Below are 20,239 nucleotides of genomic sequence, written 5' to 3' on the forward strand. Positions count from 1 at the left end.
AACAGGCACGGAACGCTCGCTGCTGTGATGCCAGCACCGTCCTTGCAGGGACTGGGAGCTGATGGAAGCCCGGTGCTGGGAACAAACCGTTCCTCTCCTCCGATGCTGCCATCCTCAGGCAGATTTTTATTGTGCATCGAGCGCTGCGGACAAGGCGCTCGGGGCAGGACCTGCTGCTTCTCATCTGGGGAGGCGTGCTGTTTTATTCAGGATATTAATGCCGCGGAATTTGTTTTAAATCAGCGCCCAGATTGCTGTAGACTCGATTGGAAAACGGTGGCAGTCAGTAAGAAAGTGTGCACAAGAGGGCAAAGGAGACAAGCTCGATGCTTAGATTTATCTCCTTATCTCAGCAGGCAGAGCTCAGGGCCACAGATACTGGTGATCTGGTTACTCTGTACTTACTCCTACTCTTTTTAAGAATCTGCTTCTTCTACAGCTCAGGCAAACCTCCATCATGTCTACTATCAAGCCCTTCTCAGATGTCCCAGACTCTCCTGAATGCCACTCTTTTGTGCATTACTGAGATCTCAGTGTATGAGTAGCTCTTCTTTTTCTAATCCCCCTACTTCTCCTCAGGGATTTTTTCAGTGAATCCACAAGCCAGATTTTGTGGCATAACACAGTAGCAAGGCTAACAGCTTTTGGCATCTGTCTCCAATCCCTAATCTCCTTGTTTTACCAGGAAAAAACCCAAGAGAATGTCATTTAAATGTTAAGACTTCAGCACCCGAAACTGGAATCTCCCAGGCCACTAGGGATGGAGGTGGTGTTTCTATTAAATGAATGCTCCTAATAAACGGTCCCGAAAAATGTAGTGTTTGGTTTAGGAAGGCTCTGGATGTGGGCAGCAGGATAATTACCTTCTGTAGGACACTGAACTAAAGAACCACAGTCAGTGGGGTTCTGTGAAACTCCCAAAATATGATGAAGTACTGCTTTTTCCTGGAGCTAAAGGAGTTCCATTAAGGGCAGAAAAGCCCCTCCCTACCTGGAGTGTGAATGTTTTTTTTTTGCGCTCTGAATGCCAAGGTATTTCCCTCCTTCCACTGAAGGTACATGATCTTGATGACACTTTCCAGTATCAGGAAAAGCACATGCTCAGGCAGTTAGAGTCATGGAATGGTTTGGGTTGAAAAGAACCTTAAAGATCCTCTCACCCTACCCCTGCCATGGGCAGCGACACCTTCCACTATCCCAGGCTGCTCCAAGCCTCATGCAATCTGGCCTTGGACACTGCCAGGGATCCAGGGGCAGCCACAGCTGCTCTGGGCACCCTGTGCCAGGACCTCACCACCCTCACAGGGAAGAATTTCTTCCTGGTATTTAATGCAAAGCTACTCTCTTTCAGATTCAAGCCATTGCCTTTTGTCCTGTCACTACAGGACTCATGGGTCACCTCCCAACACTACGTCCCACCCCAGTGAGGCCTTGTAAGTCGTGCCACGTGTTATTTATCAGCTGTAGACTGTAGCACAACACGTGCACAGAGAGGGCTTTGACACCAGAACCAGCATTATCAAACAACAGAATGATCCTCTTAATCCTTGCAATGGCTGCAAAGGAAAACAGGCAGCCAGGTCAGGTGGAATGAAGTCTCTTTTTCACAAGCTCACCTTTAGCTTTTGCTGAGGTGTGCACCGAGCTTTTCTTTCCTGATCAAGCTTGCTGCATAGGGAATCTGGAATGACACAGAAACAGAGACACTGCTCAAGCCAAGGTCTGGCTAATGAAACATCCAAGCTGGAAATCCCTGCAAATGAAAGGTTTTGTTTTTCTCCCTGAAAACAGGGAGCAATTGTAGGAAACAACACCTTAAGTAGAAGGGTTGTACTCTTTATGAAACTGCAAGGAGGTTGAAGCAGAAATAAAATAAAAATGGTCAGAATTAAAATAACAGATAGAATCTTAAAATTCATTGTTAAGGATGCCTCCTGATGCTTTGTTTATATAAGAGGCTGACAAAGGGTAAAGCCATCGGTGAGATCATAAAAAATCAGCTGTCTGTGACAGATCAGGCAATGCACACTGATCCCTGCACAGCCAAAATACAGCAGGTTGGGAGCGTGAGACTTCGTGTATTTATATCCCCGTAATTAGGAAGTTCATAATGGTTATCTCCAGCTTGCACCAATCTGAAGGGAAGCCACTGAAGTGGAACAAATAATTAAAGAAAAACAGAGAACATGGGCATATTAGGGAACACAGTTATATTTAGAAACAAAGTGGGATGATGTGCTCATTTGCCACTGGGAATACATTACAGGGCTGCTCTTCTTCAGTGCTGGGCCTTTAGAATGCAACAAAACTAAATTGCTCTGAGATTTCCCCATAGCTGGGAATCCAAGTGGCTACAAATTCTTTGATGATGACTTTTGGAAGGACCGCTGGAGGAATTCAGGCTGGGAGATCAAAAATTTCTGTGTCCCTACACTCCTAGGGGCTGCTGCACGCTGAGCTGACCTGCTTCTGCTGCCAGGCACTCCAAAATATGCTCACAAATAATGTCAAATATGTTACTGCAAGCTGACAATTATGTCAGCTGAAGTCAGGATCAAGGCCTTAACCTGCACAAACAGCAGAAGGAACAGATGGGCAAATGCAGAAAGTTCAAGCAACCTGCCCCACACCTAATGACACAGTGAGTTTGCATCCGTACCCACTGACCCCACACGTTCCTGTACATCCCTGCTTTGATTTTAAATGCATTATGCCCACAGAGGACGTTTATGTGTATTGTGCCCAGCATGTCTCTGGGCTGGGGTAAAGCATCATGTCTGCAAACACATTGAGAGACTTATCCATCCCTGCCTACCTTAATGAGGAAAAGAGGAGGGAAGGGTCAGCGTGAGAGGAAAGAGAGGGGCTCCTGCAGCTCGAGAACTAACCCTTTCATTTCTTGGGAAAGGAGGTCAGTCTGACTGAAAGCATCAGCACCAGGAAGCAGCAGTGTCTGTGACTGAATGAAAGCAGAAGCCTTTCACAGGAACACACTGCTTCCCCCCTACACAGCCCTAGAAAAGGGGAAATATGTGTGCACGAACCACTGATGACCAGAAAAGACCAAGATTCCAGGTGTTTTGTCTGGCTGCTCTTATAATCCCTTCCCTTGACAGAAGATAAAAGGTATCAGGAACCTTGTGGCCAGATCCCCCCCAAGAACAGAGCTGTCCCCTCCACCATGTCCCCAAACACAGCTGCCTTCAGTACACGCTGCTTGCAAAGGCTGCAAAACTCCCTCCCAAGCTGCAGCAGAGAGGGGGGGTGTAGAGAAGCTGCCTCCCTGATCACCCGTGGCCATGGTTTGGATGCAAAAAGGAGCCACAAACAAACTGCACAAAAAATCAGCACATTCCAGCTGGGACCTGTGGTGCCTCACCAGCTGATTCCTGCCTCTCTCCCACTCACGAAGACCAACTTGGGTTTGCATGGCCACAAATTATATAGGACATCTCCCAAGCTGTACTGACCTAGATAATACAACGGGGTACAATCTGTCAGAAATTAACTGTTCTTAATCCACTTCTCTGCTATATTTGGCACATTGGCGTCTTTCTAATGTGTGTTGTTTTACCTGATCTCCTGATAATAGATGACAGTGGGAGAAGTGGGTGTTCAACAGGGAAATGACTACTTTCTCCACGAGTTAAATCACCTACAATGTCATCTTCTATTTCTGTCGTTGTCAGAGCATCTGGTAACTCTGATGCTGTGGTGGAATAGGATTTAGGGCTCTTCATGGCAAAACAGTCCCCCCTTTGTGCATCCATGGGGGCTGTCGTGATGAGGGCACTCAAAGGGGCATGGAGATGCAAAGGGTGGCCCTTTTCAAAGGGTGTAGAAAAACAACAGAAGTGCAGGCAGTTTGGTTTTAAGCAGCAAAAAACCAGTTTCTCACAACCAAATCCACATTAGTAGGAAATACAACACAGGAAGCCAAGGAAAATGCAATATGGACACTGAGTCCTTTTTCCTGCAGGCTGACTCCAGCCTGGTCCTGGTACCCATTAGGAACTGCAGCACACTCCCGTATGCATTCCTGGAGCACATCCCCTTTGCTCCACCTGGAAGGAACCCAGTTAGCAAGCCCTAAGCCTGCTCCATGACTCAAACCAAAGCACAGATAATGGATAGGACTGGGGAGTCATTTCTGAAGTTCCTCTCTGACCCCTGTTACACACACTTGGATATCAAAGAAGCTTCAGCACACCATCCTCTTTCAGAGGCTTCACCTCTGCATCCCATCTCTGGTGAGGTACACAGTAATACATCACCCTGCCTTCTGTCGCCTAGTAAAAATATTTTGCACTCAGGCAGTATCAGAGGCTGGCTCTCTGTACATCTACACCCATTTTTGATCAGAACTTCGGTAGATTTAAAAGAAAGGAAGCTTTCTGTTTAAATTTCTACAAGGCATCCTTTTCTTTAACACTTGAGTTTACTGGAGAAGGAGGCACAGCTCCATCCTATCAACCCAGGGTGCATCCACATGCATTGTCAAGACACAAGTTTTGCTCACCTGTCTTAAAAAAAAAGAAAAAAAACCGACAGTGGGGAATAAAATTCTGGTGAAAACAGCTCACTTTCCTGTACACAATGAGGGATGAGCCTTTTCAGGACACAGGACACAGCGTTCCAGAAATGTTCTTTCACCTGTTATTATGTGTGTGCCTGTAAACAGGCACTTCATCACAAGATGCCACTCAAGAAATCCGAGAGCCATTCTGCTGAACAACTGTTTGCGTTCTCACCAGGGTCAATCATCTGAGCTGCACCACTTCAGGCCGAGCACAGAAATCACAAATGGCACTGAAGCACTACCATTTCCCATTTCCTGCTTTTGAGAACAGGGACAGGCACGCAGAGACCGAGGTCTCCACACAGAAAAATGTGGATGCTTCTTGCTTGGATAATGAATACATTAGTTGTACAAAAGCACCAGCTCTCCGTAAACAATGTAAATTAAACTAGGAATTAAAAGTACTGGTGCTCTTCTGAATTACAGTGTGACCCAGAGGAACATGCTCTCATGCTGCTGAAGATTTACCAACTTTACCACATGGTAGATTTTTTTTTCCTTCTTTAAAACATCCCTTGCCAATCCTTAAGGATCAGGGTGAAAGATGATGCAGAGATGGAAATCAGTTTTGCAGAGAGATAGTTCCTGATTTATTTTATGGCCTGACTCTGAAGAACAGAGTTGATTTAAAGGAGCACTGAAAGCAGAAAGCCATAAAACACAGAAGAGTTCCAGATGGATCCAGTTCTGAGCTCTGAACATTATTATCAGCCCAAAGTGAGGCTAGTGAGGAGGAAATCTGTTCACAGGAGCATAACCTAATTAAAACACCCCAAACAAAACCAAACCAACATTTTTCACCTTATCTAGAAAGACAAAGACCTGCCTGAGTATTTCACATTTCTAACACACCTCAAAAACCTATCACCTTTTACCCCAATGGGAAATTAGCGGGGTTGATCATCACCTGATGATCTAAACCCCAATGGGTGATGAACACCACCTGAGCTTTTCCTGATGGGTAGGTCACCACTGAGGTCAATGCTGCCTGAGAACCCACTTGTAACTACTTTTAAGAGACCTCTGAGAGAAAATTAAGAAAAGCTCCTCAGTTTGCAGGAGGCTTAAATTTCCTGCTTGCTGTTCTACTTCCCTGTGGCCATGTCTAAGAGGGGTTCATGAAAACATTAAAGGATGAAAATCATCTTGCTGGCAATGCTGCTTCTGATCTTTTTCTCTCACCAGGCAGCTAGGAAGAAAGTTCATGGTTTTAAAATTTGTTCCGCTAACACAGTTGCTCAGAAGACAGTATCAGACAGATGCAGAGTCTCAGGCAGGAGTAAACTTGGTACTTGCTTACAGTGCTGGGCTGTCTCAGCAGATGAGTTCTGGTCTCATTGGACAGAAACCAAAAACTCTAAAGGAAGGTGAGCTCTTCTAAGGCTGTACCATGTGTGTCATGTCAGAACTCACCCCATCCTGCAGAGCACCAGTTCTTTCTCACTGGCCTTTTCCGTGCAACTCAGTAACAAAATCCACATGATCCTCAGAATCACAGAATCTTTTAGGTTGGAAAAGATCTCTAAGATCATCGAGTCCAACCATTCCCCCAGCACTGCCAAGGCCACCACTGACCCATGTCCCCAGGTGCCACGTTCACAGGACTTTTAAACCCCTCCAGGGATGGGGACTCCACCACTGCCCTGAACAGCTGACCTCAGTGCTTGACAGCGAATAAATTTTTCCCAATATCCAGTTTAAACCTCCCCTGGCACAACAGGATCCACATGCAAAATCCATATTTTATACGTGATCTCCACATACATGCCATGTAGTCGGCCAGTTTGGGAGACAGCACTTTGCAGGAGGAGGAAGAGAAAAAATGCAGTCGTCTAAGATCCATTTTGGTTGTTAAAGATGATGATTGGTTGTTTCTTAGCACTCGGCCGAGAACCTGGCACAAACAGGTTGCAAAACTTCCTGGCAGCTGCTTCAGGCACTCTGAAAACTGAAACACGGGAAGTTCCACCTGGACATCAGGAAGAAATTCCTTACTGGAACACTCTGCATGGAGAGGTTGTGGAGTCTTCCTCACTGGAGGTATTCAAAACACGCCTGGAAAACTGTTCTGAACAAAGTGCTCTGGGGGACTCCAATCAAGCAGGGAGGTTGGATAGATGACCTCCAGTGGCCACTTCCAGCCTTACTCATTCTGTGATACTCATCAAAACTAATGGCCACACAACCTCCTGCTGCTCCAGCAACCTGCTAAGCCAGGCTGTGTCCAAAGAAGAGAACAGTTCCCACCCCGTTGCCCCAGCGACCTGAGCCTTACTCCTGACTTTCAGAAATCCATAAAACACTGTTATTTGTCAGTTCCGGGGCGGGCAGAGCTCAGAATCGTTCCCCATGGATTCAGCCCTGCTTTTGGAACGCAGAGTCACCAACTCGCGGCCGCTGCAGTGGCGGCCAGCAGCCGGCAGAGGGCACCCGCGGGCCGCGCTGGGACGGATCGCTCCCAAAACGGGGAACAATCTCCCACCAAAAAAATGGGACAAAAGCCTCATGGCCAATGTTCACCACCGCCCGGCCACAGGGCATGAGCTTCACGTCAGGCTGCAGTGGGTGTTGGGGATAGAAAGTTTTCAAGTGCAGTCATATTTGGTTGATTTCTTTCGTGGTTAGGTTCAGCTTGTATTCCAGACGTTCCTGAAACAGCAATCAGGCTGGGTCAATTTATTTAAAGGTCTAATTACTCAGTTCAGCGTGAGTGAAACCATCGTTCTGGCAACACCTGCCTCTGGTACCTACAGTTACAGGGGATCAGGGAGTCACAGAATCGTTTAGGCTGGAAAAGCCCTCCAAGATCGCTGAGCCAACCATTCCCCCAGCACTGCTCTGCCCACAGCAACCCGTGTCCCCAGCTGCCACATCCACACAGTTCTTATATCTCTCCAGGGATGTTCAGGAAGGACTAATTTAAGTTGTATATCTTCAGCAGTGAGAAAACCCAGCCTGACTCCAGGCATCTATATTGTTTGTAAAATGATTTTTAAAAGCAATTAAACCAAGTTCTGTGCCTAGTTACATCAGTAAATGTTGAGTTTAGTACTACAAAGGCATACACATATGAAGGTCCAAGTAAAGCTGTGATTTTAGTATGCATTAAACACTTCTGCTTTTCTCTTTGCACTTCTATGTTAACAAGATAATTAGGTTAAAACCCCGTTAAAGTAATAGTGCAGCACCTCAGGTACAAAGAAAAGCCTAACCTGCCCCTGTTAAAACAACAACAGCAATTAAACAAAAATAAAAAACAAAAGAGCCACGCTTTTTGTATATTCTGCACCAAAAGCTTTAATTCATCCATGCCATAACTCAGGAAGGCCGAAGTAGTTCTATCATTACCACATTCAGTTCATTAATCTTAATTCTAGATATAAACACACAAGATATTTTCACATGAATGAATTAAAGCAACTGCAGGGATTATCACCTCAAAAGTGCTGACTCCATTTCAGTTATCAGCCAAGACATCTCTGAGGATTCCTGCACCCATCTTAAGCAAACACACTCGTTACTTGCAGCAGTCTCTCAGTTTTTCATACAAACATCTTTTCATCGTTCTCACTTATCACAACCTGCCCCACAACTATGAGCATGAAGACTTACTGGTGATTTGACAACATTTCAATTAATAATGAGTAAACCCAGGCAGCTGTAGTGAGTGAAGAGGTCCTGAGCTGTTGGTGCAGTACATTAAATGTTGAAACTGTTCTCTGTAAGTACATTCAGACAGCTCTGTTTAATGATTAAGTGACTCTTAGTCTGTTCATAGTGATGCCATGAAGATTTTTGCCTTTTCTTTTATACCCCTGTTACACCTTTTTACAACTTCTGTATTCCTAGTGCTTTTTGCCTACATTCTTGGACTTGTTTGTCAAGCTGAGAGACTAAGCATTTTAGAAGCTTTGTAGTTAGGCATCAGTGTGCCCCAGACCCCAAGGTCCTCTCCAGAGCACATGCTGTAAACTAAGATAGAATCACCCAGGGGAAGGCTCCTTGGGGGGGGGGGCTCATTCAAGCTTCTCATTGGGGAATTTTTGATAGATATGCTAATTAGTAAGACCTATAGCGTTATACCAGATCTTTTGTGGGTGTGCATTTGACCTGGACATAGTGCACCTAAGGATCCTTAAAATAAATACCAAGGTAAAATCCCTTTCTCCCTTCTAACTGTGTCTGACTCTTGATTTTAAGACCAGGAAAAGGCATCAATTGCACATGTCAGTAAGTTAAAAGGGTGTGAATTACTTGATCATATCTCTTTTCCTGCCCAAGAAAATCAGGAAAACCACCACAGCTGGCTCACTGGAGGTCTGGGATATCCAATTCCAGAAACAACTTCACAACTGGACCACAAGGTGAATGGCAGAGGTGATCCATTCTCTCCCTGGGAGGCAGAGTTACCTCCAAGTTCAGCTGATGCAAGAGATAAAGGCTGGGGGTGGGCCCTGCTTAAAAGTGTTTTGCAGCAGGAAATCCAACTGGACACCTGTCTCAAGTCCAAAGCAGCAGTGCTTTGGAAGTGCTTTTCAAGATAGCATCCTAATTAGAATTTTCTGTGACAACAAAATTCACAGGTCAAGCCAAACTTCCTGCCTGGCATAGGGACACAATGGGGAGCACAGTAACACCTGGACACATTAAAGGAAAAGAGTGGAGACCAGCTGGAAAAAAATACCCAGAGATGATCTGGGTTTGAGTTTCCTCCACAAACAACCTCTTTCAAACACCCTCCATCTCTCATTGAAATCTCTGAAGTCAGCAGGAATGGGGCACGTGGATGTTCGGCAGCTCTAAAAATAAGGCCAGTCCTAAATGCCTCTAAACATTGGAGCACAAATCCTGGCCTTCAGCTTTACTTTTATGTCCTAACCCATCAATTAGAAAGTGACAGTACCAGGAGGCTGGGCAATGCCTTCTCTGCACCAGGCCCCCGTGACAAGCAGAGAGGAAAATTTAGATGGTGGAACAGGGGGCTGATTCAGGGAAGTGGGGATGTTTGGCAAACTTGCCTCAAAAAAAAAAAAACCAACCCTGTTGTGCAATGTCAGACTGATCACCGAGGAATCCCCAGGAAAGCAAGCATTAGCTGACAGCCTCACCACACCCTGCTCTTGAAACCACACTGAGCAGCATGTGAGTATGGAACAGCTTCCAATGATCCAGCCCCTTTGCTTGCACCAGATTAAGAACGTCAGTTTTTCAAAACAACACAGCTGAATGTGATGATCTAGAGCTGCACTAACACACAGGCAAAATCCCTCTTGGTTTTAAAATAACAAGCAGGAGACCCAACGGTAACGTGTGCCTGCACTGAACCGTGTTTTGGCAACTTGATCCTTTACTGCTGAGTTAAGCACTTCTTCTGAAATGAGAAAAAGGCACATCCTAAGGTTTGTTTGCTGGTGAGAAGCTGGGATTGAGCAGATTCCCTACCGAGGGCGGAAATACACCTCTTGGCAACTCACACGAGGCAGAAACATTTAACTGCTTAAGGTTTACTGATTCACTCCTCCCCGCTCCTCTCTGCAGAAGCACCTCTCTGTGTTGAGTCAACACGTTTTGTTTAGTTGAAACGTGAAGACCCATCTGGTTACGGTATGAAAGTAAATCTCCAGGTAATTAGGCTCTAAACCAGCTGAGAACTGCATGTTTACCTCTATGTATAAGGCAATAGGAGCTTGGTAATTGTGCCTTTGCATGGGTCATGAAGGAAAAGCTTGAGGTGTGCGCTTAAAAAACACAAAGCAGCACCTTAAAACATTTCTAGCAGAGAAAGTAAACTTACGATTTGTAGCTGCTGCACCATTTCTTCTCTGTACGCCAGTTCCCGCTTCATCTGATCTTGAAAATTATCTGTATGAGAGGGACAAAAATGTAGGTGCAATAATTAAAACAGAGACCTCTCAGCAGAATTTACATAAATCAAACTAAATCAAACCCAACCACCACTGACAAACCAAAAAGCATTACAAAAGTCCTTCACTCAAAACATATGCCTAACAAATACTTATATAATAAGAAACACCACTGACAACAGAAAAATTGTGGGAAAATTAGATTTCGCTACTTCCCCCATCAGAAAATGTAGGATGCTAAGTTTGTGTTGCTAGCACTTATTCCCAGGTATTTCCCTCACGGGCAAGGCTCTGCAGTCATTAGTCAAACTTCTGCAAGCCCTGAAGAGAACAGCAAAAACTGCTCTTCTTTGCTTTGGCATAAATCTGTTGACATCAACAGCAATGTCCAGCATGTGAGAGGAGAAAGCGTTCAAGGATGCAGGGTTTGATTTGAAGTTTGTAGCATTGTGCTGACAGCTTTGAACAGAACTAAAGCTCCAGAAAGAGTGACGTGGAATTTGGAAGGCAAAAAGTTTTTGAAAGAGAGATCCTGGGCAGCTGGGTTATAGCACAGGCCGGCCTTCCTGCTCCGGTAGATCCTCCTTTCCTGATTCTCCTCCTAAATAACCATTTCAGACAAAACTTCATTCAGTAGGAGATTAACTGATGCTCTGTGTTCCATAGCACCGCTGTTGGAGGGTGGGAAAAAGAGAAATATAAACCAAACTATTTACAAGAACCAAATAACTTGGAGAGCTGCCTGATGGAGATCTGGGTGTTAAATGGAAGAGGAAAGAAAATGCATTCCAACCACTAAAATTTTGATTTGAGTAACAAGCCTGTCCTGGAAGAAAGTACAAGGGGGCAGAGCTCTTCACACAAGAACGTTGTCCTCTCTGAATGATGAGCTAAAGTTGTTGTTTAAAAGGAAAGGAGGCTGGAAAAGAGCAATGAAACAAAAGAAAGAGTGAGAAATTTTGGTAGGCTGAAGCCATCATGAGTCCAGCACAATCACATTGAAAAGGACATGGTGACATTATCTCAATGAAGTTCCTCAGATTTCAACTAAATTCCCATAGAACTTTTAAGCCTATTCCCTCTATTCCAACTTCATCAGAAAAAACAAGCCAACAAAATAAAACAGATTTACAATTCCTCTTTTCCTAGCCCCCCCCCCAAAAACCATGCAGTATGAAAAGGTAACTGCCTCCTGTCCTGGTCACTAAAAGCTGATAGTCTCAACCAAGGTCCTCCAGCTTCACTCTGAGTAGGCTTCAAAGAGAAATTTTCCTTTTTTCCTCAACACTTTCCTCCCAGCTGCCTCTTCATGAGCTCATCACCTCTCCAAAAAAACAGCTCAGGGATCTTGCTCAGTCCTGCACAGCAAATGTCCAAGCTCACGGTGGAAATGGGGTGTTAATGGTAGGGACAGCGTTTTTTTCTGGCGGCATTTATCCGAGTCCAAACGCTCCCAGACAAAGCCATAAGCAGTACCCAGGAGAAAAGATATGAATATTTAAATAGCTTTCTTAACACAAAATTAAATACTTTAAGTACCCAGACTGTGTCTCCGCCATTTTATTGCCACGTTGTTTAAAATGCAGACAGACAAAACACGGAGCACCCGACACCGAGGGTACAAACCAGAGCAGGGCTCCAGGAGAACACCCTGTTACCAGGCAGAGGTGCTTGTATTTCTATCAGGACAGCAAATACTTTCACTTTCTTCATGTGATCTGATCTTTTTTTAAAATTTTATTCAAGTGATCTCTGCATTGAGAGATCTTAAAGGCAAAGGAAAATTTCACCTGCAGCTTTCAAGCACAACAGCAACGTGAAAAATCCAGCAGAGACAAGACCTTGCTGTTTTATAAATTACCACAGTCCATCTTCTAAGCAGGTACAAGAAGCCACAGAGAAGAGTGCAGCATAGCACTGCTAAGAGAGCTTGCAAGTAAGCTCAGCTTTCATTTAATAGTGATTTAAATGAGAAGAGAACTCTGAAACCAAACACCATTTACTGCACAGCCCTGCTGTGAGAGGTGGCTTGATGCTATGAAGGTATAACACCCCAAAAGTGCTCAGTTCCAAGTAGAAGATCCAAAAAAGATGGCTTTGGAGTAAACTTCATGTAACCTGACAGAAGCATTTTCTAGAGAGAAAGACAGCTGAAACAGGGATGAGTTTTCCCCTATTTCAAAAACACTAAGAAGACTTAAAAGCCAAAGTCTTCCCATTTATCCTCACAGTGCAAAGGACGGGGGAACCATCAGAGAATTACCCTGGCAGTGTGTTTTTGTCCTCGGCAGGTTTAGGGCTGGCACAGAGATCCTGTCTGCATGGCTGATGCCACAGGGAGCCTGACTGGGATACAAACCCTGCTGCCTGCCTGCTCATCAGTCCCTCCTGCAGCCTCAGGTCTTTCCAAGACACAATGAATCCAGGAATACAATTTAAACTTTACCTCAACTTTCCTTTAGCTGGATCTCCAAAGACTTCTCTCTCTGGCTCCTCCCTACCCAAAATACCAGAGGCAGTTTTTACCTGGGGAAACCTGGCAAAAGAGTTTCTAATACCTGACCTAAAATTACAGCCCTGTCCAGCAGCAAGAGCCTGTAACAGCCCCCCTCTCTTGTGCTAGAACACGTACTGCACTAGAGGACAAAACACTCTTAACATGGATTTACACTAATTTGCTTTACAAAGACCCTTTTCTTCTTATTTTATTACGTGTGGAGGAGGGGTGGGTTTTTTTGGTAAATCTAAATCTGTAAATAGGCTTTACGGTCACTTGTAGATATTGTTTATAGCACATTATCTGTTTTCTATTTTAATCCTGAACAAAATTGACCACTACTTTGTGGTACATTGAAACCACATATTTTTCAAGCCGGCATACAGCAGTCACCACTTCCTTGGTCGGCCGTACTTGTTCTTTTCTTTTATTTGAATTGTATTTCATGTGGTTTAATTGCAGTGTTTATTTACCTGGCAAAGACAGAGCATTAATTTTACTGTAGAAGAACAAAAGGATAAATAAGAGACTTGAATGGCAGAAGTCCAAGATGCCATTTCGCCAATACCACACAGCAGCGTTTTGATCTCCACAAATTATTTGAAAATTACCTCACTCCCAAACCCAAGTAATGACTGGATTTATTCTGAAGGATGAGGTTATGCTCCTTTCATTAATATCTGTATCATGTCAAGCGACTCTTCTTTATTTATGGAGCTGTATACATTTTTCAATATTTGGGCTAAAGATGGAGTCATTCCCAGAGTCCTCGCACTTCCTTGCTTCCCTGAACTTAACTGGTGCTACAGAAAGGGGACAAGCATATTTTCTTGGAACAATACAAAAATTCTGTCTGTGTTCCCCCCTTTTCCACTGGGATCATCCTGATCTAAGTGGGATTTCTCCTGGAAGAATTTTTCTGCCGTTGCTCCAGTGTCATTCAAAAGGTGCAAACCAAGGGGTCTTTTTCCATACCCCTGTACAGTCAGCCCAACCTTCTGGAAGCTTCACAAAAACCCTGCTAAGTGCCCATTTCATTTTATCTGAGATGTGCCCTGCACATTCCACGACTCCTGGACAGCAGCACCCAGCTCATCAGCTGTGGTGAAAGGGCCATCACAAGGGGAAAAATCCAAACAGGTATTTCTAGTCCTTGAAAAGGCCAGATCATTTTTCCAGCATCAGCTAGAACCTCCTGAAAATGAGGACTAAGGACCTCCTGAAAATGAGGATTAAGTATCTCAATTTCAAAAGCTCCCGAGGTGTTGGCTAAGACCACCAACCTCACCATAGCCCATGAGGCCCCAGAAGTGTTTCTGTCTGCTTGCTGCATTCAATGCTACCAAACCCAGTAGAATGTACTCCAAAACAATCATCCAGCTTTGTATTTTCCCTACAAAAGCCCTGCTTCGACAGCTGCAAAGCCACAACAGAAGTGTCAACATAGAATCATGGAGTGGTTTAGGTTGGAAGTGACCTTAAAAATCACCTCGTTCCAGCCCCAGGGACACCTCCCACTATTCCAGCTTGCTCCAAGCCCTGTCCAACGTGGCCTCAGCAGAACTAAGCCCAAGATCATTGGCAGCACAACTGAGAACCCCTCTCATTTTATCAGCCTGACAACAACCAACCACATGCACACACAACACCAAACCCCCAGATTTTTTGTCTTACTGAAGACTGGGAAAGATGCGTTTCCTTTCAACACCTGGAATTCCTGTTCCAGCCTCCTCCGTAGGTCAATCTGCTCAAACAAAACCTTCTGGAGTTCCTCTAACAAAGAGCAAAAGTGGTTTTGATAATCTGTATAAATAATTCTTGAAAGAACAGTTGCAGAGCAATTCATTACTCTAGACAAAATATTTTAGCGCTTATTAAAAAAAAAAGTGTTGCATAGACCTACCATAGATTTTGTGCAGAAGGCCATGAATATAAATCAATGTAATATATTATTTTAAAGTATTATATTACAGTGTCATGTATTGATTGATATATATGCATTAATCTCAATTATATCCACCCAAAGGTCCATATATTATTCATATGTTACTTGACAAGCTTAAAATATGGTGCAGAACAAAAGTGCCCCCTATTATCCTCATATTCTATTAAAACAAAGAGCAGTTTTATAATGTAAGAGGCCCTTATTTATTTTACCTTTCCCCATATTTTCCACATCCTTCTTCAGAGAATGAGGTGAATTGGTTTCTTGTGTGTGTTCTCCTTAAAAAAGAGAAAGAAAAGAAGTCATTGATTTACTGATAGTGCTTTTTGTCAGTGTTGCCCTTACTACACATCTGCTTCAGAGAATCTGCAGAGGAAAAAAAGGGGGGGAAAAATAAAAAAAGAGTAAGATTGAGCTTTATCTACAAATTCTGGGTGTGTAGCACAAATATTTGCAAATTCATATTTTCTTCTAGCTCAGTGAAGTATCTGCTTACAGCACAGCCTCTTGCAGACAATAGCTGATATCTCCTCAATACTCTTCTTGGTGAGCTGATTCCTCCTTTCCCTCTAACCCCTCTTGAAGATGCTCTTATGAGAGAACAACTCTGAGCAGGCAGAGAAAGGGGAAGATCCTTCTCTACAGTCTCATCTCTTCTCCTCTCAACGGGAAGCCCGTGCTCTCCATCTGGGCAGGACCCTGTTCCAAAATCCACAGGAAAAATGTCTTTTTGCCTTCATCAGCTCTTCAGCTTTATCATCTTCCAGAGCTCCATGGCATGGGTGTGTTGCAACTGGATATAATTTATATCCAGCTGAGATAAAATTGACATTAGGGGTATTTGCATCTAAAGGATACAGCTCCGGGGTCAGCCAATTGAGGGGTTCCTGTCTTAGGTTGCTCACATCAACTTTTAATCATATTGTAGTACAGAATTTTCTATGTAACAGAGTTTGGCTATTTCCAGATACATGCATGCTAATTCCTTCAACCTTTTTTGTTTACAAATTAAATTAAATTTAAAAAAATCACAAGTTGTGAAATTCACCTGAATGACAGTTTGACTTAAAAACTGAACCTTCTGACGAAAGGTGTTACTTTCACTATTCTCTGCAAGTGCAAAAATTTTCCTGACTTCTGTGAATTGTTTCTATAAAAAGCTATGAAAAACTTTTAAAAAAATAATAAGATACCACTTTAGCTGAAATTGATGTGAGATTTTCTGTTATTTACAGCTGAAGTAGAAATGGACTCAATAATTAAGAAAATATTTGGTAAATAACCAATTATTGAACTAATTGGATTAATTCTTGTTTTAGTCCAGCCAGTAAATACACATCATTAACTCTACTGATAAGTAATCACAAGAGACAGGGATATAAATCTATTCATGTGTTTATGTAGTTGGAAGAGAGAATCACAGAGAAAATATCTTGGGTTTTGATGTTTCATTTGGTTTTTCTTTTTTTTTAAATAAAAATCCATAGCACTGAATGCGTCATCACACAACAGACAGCACTTACTTTAAAAATTATTGTGTCATCACAATAGGCTAATTTTAAAGTTGAATTGGAAAGTCTTGTAATAGATGCAGTCAGAAATCTTTTTGCAAAACATTTGTTTCTGTTTTTAAAAATCGATGCAATCCTATATACCATAAACCTTGAAGTTATAGCACATGAAGCCTACCCAATAGCTCTGCATTTTAGCATCTCCTCTCTCTCTTCATTCCTTAAAAAAAAAAAAGCCAAAAAGCAACCACTCATTCAGGCGCATACATTTACACAACTATTATCTGGTGCCAGCAATTCCATTTTTAAAACTTATTTATGTAACATGGTGATTTAGAAAAAAAATTCATTTTTGTGGGATATTTGGTAAAAACAAAGTATTTTCTGCAGGTAAGTTGTCTCACCACAGTAGAAGATATAGCGAGCTTAAAAATGATTCACCCTTTGGGCAGTGGTTTGAGGAGTTTCCACAACGAAAAATGGGTTTGTTGTTTTGGGTTTTTTTAGCTAGCATAATTATTTTTTAAACTGGATGGCTAATAAAACAAAATATTTTGTTAGATAAATTGGGCTACACTAAATCTAAAGGGAGGAATTTAAATTTAGGAAGGGTGAATTTGTTGAATTACAAATTCTAGCACATTCCCAATCCAGTTCTTCCAATAAGGTGTCCTTTTCTGTGTGTTTTATCTGGAATTTTGAGGGATAATAGGCTCACACACAGAAGGTAACTGGATTTTTCAAGGAGGAGAAAGGGAAAGAGAAAGAGACTAGAGTATGGTGATGATACAGCTCTTTCCCACTTGCTCAGTTGAGGTCCCAGGGTCGTATGGCTTGAGGTTGCTGACTTGCTGGGACAGAAAGAACTGCATCAAAATGAAAATAAGGGCATGTAGCATGAAGAATAACTTCCCCAGCATCTGCAGCCTCCCTACTAAGCTACTGAAAAGGCTTGTTAGGAAATCCTCCATGCTTGCACCTGAAATAAGTAAAGAATGGGGCTGGAAAAATGGAGGTATTTAAAGGCAAAACCCAGGATATACGGTTTTAAAGAATAATTGCATTTCTAAACTGCTTTTTGATGTTAAAAAAAAAATAGTATCAACATTATTATTATTATTGTTAGCAGCAGTAATAATCAGATGGGTTTCACCTTTCCTGTCCCCCTGAAAATGATAATCAGGAGCCTGCTCTTCTCCGTTTTTCCATACTTCCCAGAGGCCTCATCACGCACTGTGTACTGTTCTACCTTAATTGAAAGGGAGGAGGTATTGAATATTTAACCAGCTTCCCTTCTCTTAAATGTTAATTAAAAGCTAAATAGGTGTTTAAAAACAAACAAACAGAAAGCCCAAAGAATTTTAATCAGTTTATGAAAAAATCACTTCCCCTCCTAATAGCTCTACCATAACTCTCCTGGGCCTTGTCTGCACACAAACTTGCAGCATTTAGAGCAGCAGGACTGAAAGCTGTGCCACCCCCCTGTATGGACATGGAGATTTCCTTTAGGAAAGGCTATTCTAGTTTGTTCAGAAAAATCAAACTGTGCCTCACCCATCTCTTGGATAGGGCAAAAGAGGGTGAAATATTTGCAGGCCTCTTAAACTGCCTCAGTGAAAGCTTTGGGCGCCTCTGTTCTTCCCGATGAGCTCAGGTGCACAGATGCTTTTTCTGGAATAAAGGTGCAAATGGCTTTCTTAACCTGGAGTGTCAACACCCACCCATGGAGGACACCCCAAAATTACTCAAAAATTGGCACAGTGGAAAACAGAGGTCCCAGGGTGGGACATTGGCACAACCTCAGCTCTTGCGATGCCACCATTTTATCAGCTCTGCGTCCACCGGAGCGCTTAAGATTTCAATTTTTAACATTTGAATTTTTAATATTTCTGAACTTACCCTCCTCAAAAGAAATACACTTTGCCTTCACTGCAAAAAAAAAAAAAACACAAGCCAGATGCATACCCCTTCATGTTGTGCCACCTCCTGCAATCCTTCCCCAGGAAGGTCTCAGAGCGCTCTCTGAAAAGCAACTAAAAAATTCCATGCTGTCCCAGACAACTCAGCTACCACGAAGTGCTGATTTGTCCAGCACAGAGCATGGATGGTCTGGGAATATAATTCCATTCTCCTGGCTCTACGCCCTGCACCAGGTCCCCAACTCGTGCCCTCCACAACTCTGACTACACCTGCAGTTTCAGATCACATCATGGAGAACCATCTCCTCTTTCTCTGTCTCCACTTCATGCCCGTTATTCCTGGATGACAACTGTGCTTTGCAGAGCACACCACATCTGCCAAAAGCTCTGCACCTCACCCCTGACACTGTGAAGCCCACGGCGCTCCTGGTCCATCACCACTTAAACACCCACCGGTATCTTCAGCTGGAGAGAGCGCTGTCTGCAGACACAAAGACCACAGCAAAAAGTTGCTGGTATCTTCTGGATATAACTATATATAGATATATACATTTATATCCATTTAAAAAAATAGAGGCAGATATGAACCAGCAGACTTTCAGTGCTCCAGAGGCACCCTCTGCATCTGAAATTAATGACTCGCTCTAAGACACGCAGAGTTCTTGCGTATGTCCTGAAGAAATTCTAAACTTACTGAAAATATTCATGCATCCTGCATATTCATGCCACTTTTTGGGGGGAATAATCAATAGGATAGTCGGGACTTGGCAAAATATGCCTACTTTAGGAAACTCAATAAGCATCTTTTAATTGTTTTCCTGTAAAGGGGCTGATAAATGTCTTAAAAAATCAGGAGTTTCAAATGGCAATTTGCCCCCCAAAAGTGATTTAAATTTAAAACAAACTAGTTCTTTTTTATGCCCAGATAAATCCTCATTTGTAACATCCATTTAAAGTTTAAAACATGACCATCTGATTAAAAAACATCCGCATTGAAGTACTAACACATAGAGGGGAAAAAGAGTTTCAGGATTTCAAACTAAACACTCAAAAACCTAAGCGTGACCAAACTAAAAATACAAAATATTTTTTAAATATAAGAAATCAGTTGGCTTTTGGTCTGATCCTTATTCATATATCTGAGAACTATTTCATAATTTTATTTTAGAAGCACAAGAGCTAGAAAATTTCTAATTCTTGGTTTGGTTTAAATGGAGGGTAATATGCTTGCCAGATTCCAGAAGATGAGGCTTTAAAAGATGAGCGAAACACACCTAATATTAAGAAAATTGCAAAATATAAAGAAATTCAACGACAGTCCACCCTCTTTTAATAATTAAAAGAGAGTTCCTGGGCTCCTCAATAATAACAGATGAGAAATCAGAGAAATAAGGATGCAGTCCTACAGTCCATCTGCAGATTTGTCTGTCGTGAAGATCTGCAGATTTATACACAATTTATCTATTAATATGCAGTGCTGGATCCCACATCTGAAACTTCACCTTGTCAACTTCTAAATTCTTTGGGGTTTTTTTTGCAAACACCCTTCCATAATAAAATTTAAAGTCATTTAACTTCTGTACCCAGAGCTTTCCATTTATCCCAGTTAAGACTACACAAATGTCCAGTCTACTATAGAGTAAAAGCCGGGCTATTTTCAACCCTCTATGAAGTATTTTAAATCTCCAGCAATTGCAGTATTTGCAGAGTTGCCCTGAAAATATATTTAAGACTAAATAAAGGAAACCTGGCTCACCGTTTCCAGCTTGAATTTTCCTGAAACTGCCTGAAAATGCATCTTTTACAGACCACGAAATAAAATCAGGGGAATTGCAGCAAGATTGGAGAAGTTGACTTCAAGGTGTTAATAACACCCAGTTTTAGGGCTCCCTTTTCTCATGAAAATGGATTAATAATTAGATGG

At 42.7% G+C, this 20,239-nt stretch overlaps 1 protein-coding gene across 1 annotated transcript in view; it reads right to left on the reverse strand.

Moving 5' to 3' along the window:
* The window catches only part of SKOR2 (SKI family transcriptional corepressor 2), a 34,298-nt gene that overhangs the window by 1,384 nt on the left and 12,675 nt on the right, over positions 1-20,239 (reverse strand). Inside the window, 4 exon segments of the mRNA XM_039567812.1 lie at positions 1,617-1,681; positions 10,374-10,441; positions 14,615-14,713; positions 15,098-15,163. Coding sequence (XP_039423746.1) covers positions 1,619-1,681; positions 10,374-10,441; positions 14,615-14,713; positions 15,098-15,163 — 296 coding nt within the window. The 3' untranslated portion in view covers positions 1,617-1,618.

Source organism: Corvus cornix, chromosome Z (assembly GCF_000738735.6).
Source record: "Corvus cornix cornix isolate S_Up_H32 chromosome Z, ASM73873v5, whole genome shotgun sequence".
Classification (NCBI taxonomy): Eukaryota; Metazoa; Chordata; class Aves; order Passeriformes; family Corvidae; genus Corvus; species Corvus cornix.